The sequence below is a fragment of the Aedes albopictus genome, chromosome 2 (assembly GCF_035046485.1).
Source record: "Aedes albopictus strain Foshan chromosome 2, AalbF5, whole genome shotgun sequence".
Taxonomy (NCBI): Eukaryota; Metazoa; Arthropoda; class Insecta; order Diptera; family Culicidae; genus Aedes; species Aedes albopictus.
This window is the reverse complement of record NC_085137.1, coordinates 220603095-220606230: the sequence shown is the minus strand read 5'-3', so window position 1 is coordinate 220606230 and position 3136 is coordinate 220603095. Positions and strand designations below refer to the sequence as shown.

At 46.0% G+C, this 3136-nt stretch overlaps 1 protein-coding gene across 1 annotated transcript; it reads left to right on the top strand.

The window, feature by feature from the left end:
* The first annotated feature begins 257 nt into the window (after nt 1–257).
* LOC109411313 (mantle protein) lies at nt 258–1428 on the top strand. The gene is made up of 2 exons (XM_019684845.3): nt 258–410; nt 534–1428. Exons 1-2 carry the CDS (start codon nt 405–407, stop codon nt 1074–1076), a joined length of 549 nt encoding a protein of 182 aa, XP_019540390.1. The 5' UTR covers nt 258–404; the 3' UTR covers nt 1077–1428.
* The last annotated feature ends 1708 nt before the right edge of the window (nt 1429–3136 follow it).

Sequence of the window (3136 nt, the reverse complement as noted above, 5' to 3'; positions counted from 1 at the left end):
TTCTGTGCGACTTCTCCGGACGGACTCGGCTGGCCCCATGTGTGTAACAGTGCATTATTATGCTAAATCGGAGGGTCATCCGCGAAGCCGTCGTTGCCGCGCAGTGGACGGGCGACAAAAGAGGTAGCCAGCAGTCAAAGGTTCTCTCGCTCGCACGTTTGCCCCCCAAATGCGGTCTCCCATCAGGTTGCTTGGCTCGCATATGCTCGACGACAGAGTGCATCTCGAAGGGGGGTTGAAAATCCAACACTTTTGTGATGATATTTCGGTTCGGAGTCGACGGCGCCGGTGGGTTCTGATTTTCTTGTTGGCGTATAAATATGCTGGGAAAAGCTCCAGAAGGCATCAGTCAGCTTTGAACATTTACCAGTATTACATTACGAATACGTTTAAACAGTTGAAAAATGAAGGTGCGTTCTTGTGGTGTAGAATTGGGGGTGTTTATTAGTGGTTTTGAACAATATGGTGTTGGACATTTTTGGACAGTGATTATGTGAAGTATTGATTTGAGTGCATTTTCTTGTTTGTTGTAGGCTTTTGTTGTTTTTGCTATGGCTATTGCCATCGTGGCCAGTGCTGCCGTTGAGAAGAAGGAAGCTGCTGCGGAAGGTGCGAAGAAGCAGGACAAACGTGGACTGTGGGACTTGGGATACGGTTATGAGTCGCACGGTTGGGATCATTCGCCGCTGAAGTTGTCCCATGGATGGGAAGAGCCTCACATTACCACCGTCATCAAGAAGGAACACGTTGCCGTCCCATACGAGGTCGAGAAGCACGTCCCATACCCAGTCAAGGTCCCATACCCAGTGACCGTCGAGAAGCACGTGCCAGTCGTCGTTGAAAAGAAGGTCCCAGTCTACGTCGAGAAGCCAGTTGCTGTCCCAGTCAAGGTCCCATACAAGGTCAAGGAATACGTCGAAGTCCCCAAGCCATACCCAGTCCATGTTGAGAAGCCATACCCAGTCTACGTCAAGAAGCCAGTCTACGTCGAGAAGCACGTCCCAGTTGTCGTCAAGTCCCACGGATGGGAGCCACACCACAGCCACTCCTACTCCGAGGTCCACTCGTGGCACTAAAGACTGGTCTTCGTTGACCCCCTAGATCACCCCAAAAAATGAAACGTTATTAATCCTATATTTAACAGCTCAAGCTATTCCAGTATTGTGATCTTCATGTTTCATCGCTTCTAGCGCATCCAAATCGTTCGATTTGGACTGTTTTTTTTGTGTATTGTTATAAACCTGCGGGAGAGAATACTCATCTTTTCGCCACCGTAGCAGAAAAGCACCTAGCTCTCTTAAACCAAACCAATCATTTTTTTCAACTTGTTGTCCAATGTAAATAAATTATTTTACCTTGCCTACATGTTGTAAGCAAAATGTAATAAAAAAAAGTAAATAAAAAAAAGCTGAAAACTGAAACCAACAACTCTTTCCAATTCCTTCTCCATCCGAATTGCAAAAAAATACACACCAATCGCAAAATCATTGTCATTCCGCACACCCATTTTATGAGTCCATCAAACGCGACAGCGGTGCCAAGAGGGATGTCATCATTTATGCTAATTTGGTTCTACGCTTACGATCGTGCCGCAGAAACTGAAAGTGTAGTTACATTCAATTCACGGACCAACCGGATAGGCCACAAAATGTCGCAGTCGGCTGCGCGGTTCGCACAGTTGTACACCACAATTAGAGCACCAATTCGGGCCTCTGCACAGCAAAAAATTTCTTGTGATATCACATCATTTTCGCTGCACATCAGTCGCGGCGTAAAAGTGATGTACAAATTACATTCCTTCCACGCAGCAAATTAGCCGCCGCAGCTTGACAGAGGGTCTAGCAATCGCTAGAACCGGAACGATAGATGAATCATATATAAGTAAAATATTGGCATGGATTCGTACACGGATCCGTTGATTGTGAGGCATATCCCTTGCCTCTCGGCTATTCCACCGAGTTAAAGGATAGAAGATAAATATGATACTGCTTCTAGGTATCTGCTGGAATGGGTTTGTTGACATTTTCCGGTGCCAAGTAGGGTGTACATGGTGGGTGTGATAATTGTTGGAATACGATGCAACAGAGTGAAATTACGGACAAAATTGGATACGTTCCCAGAAATTACGCGCCTGGATATTACAAAATTATTTGCTGTGTGCGCTGCGCTGCGACGCTTGCTTTTAGGCCAGAGTGGACTTTGCGGGCTTTATTGATGGCTTCCGTTTGGTATTTTAAGGCGAATGGAGAACGGTATCTCACGCGCAAAGCCATGAAAATTTGGACTAACGGCAGCAGCGGTGCGAATTCGGATAGACAAATCGTGGGCCTTTCATTTTTGGACACAATTAAGATTCTTCTGTTTCAAGATGATACCGACGCGGTGTGTGGGTCGTCAGAGGCAGTATCAATTCTTTGGTTGAACTGAAACAACAAGGTTATTGTGCCCAGTCTTCCAAAATAATAACACCCATTCAAAGAATGGGACAGGTAATCAATCAAAAATTATTAAGAATTCTTTAGTTTTAACTAAATTCAGCAAACGCGAATAATTATGACGTGAATTTCGATTGGTAAAATGCGAAAAGAAAATTTGATGTATTCAAAATTTGCTGACAATCCTATCAAAATATTAAGAAGGCAGTTTGCAGGCATCAAGGAGCTAGAGAACCGTGCTGCGGATATTGCAGAAGGTTTAAGCGTAGAAGATCAATGGAGCGCCACCGGCCGGAATAATTTGGGTGTGCTACGCACCCGAAGAAAGCAGTGGACCACAGATGATGCCTGGAGGAAGATAGAGGAGCGAAGGAGCACCAAGGCCGCGATAGAGCGAGTGAAAACACGAGGAGCCAAAGCCGTAGCCCGACAACGCTATTAAGCTCTCGAGAAGGAAGTAAAACTCTCATGTAGACAAGACAAAAGAGCGTCGGCGGACTCCCTAGTCAACGATGGCGAGAAAGACGCACAAACACCGGCGACATCCGTCTCCTCTACGATGTCTCATGTCGCCTTAGTGAGACTAAGATGAAGGCTAAGATGCCCGTAAAAGACACGTCTGGACAGTTACTGACCGACCCGGCTGACCAGTTGAAACGCTGCTGGTTCGAGCACTTTGGAAACCTTTTTCAAGTGTTGGC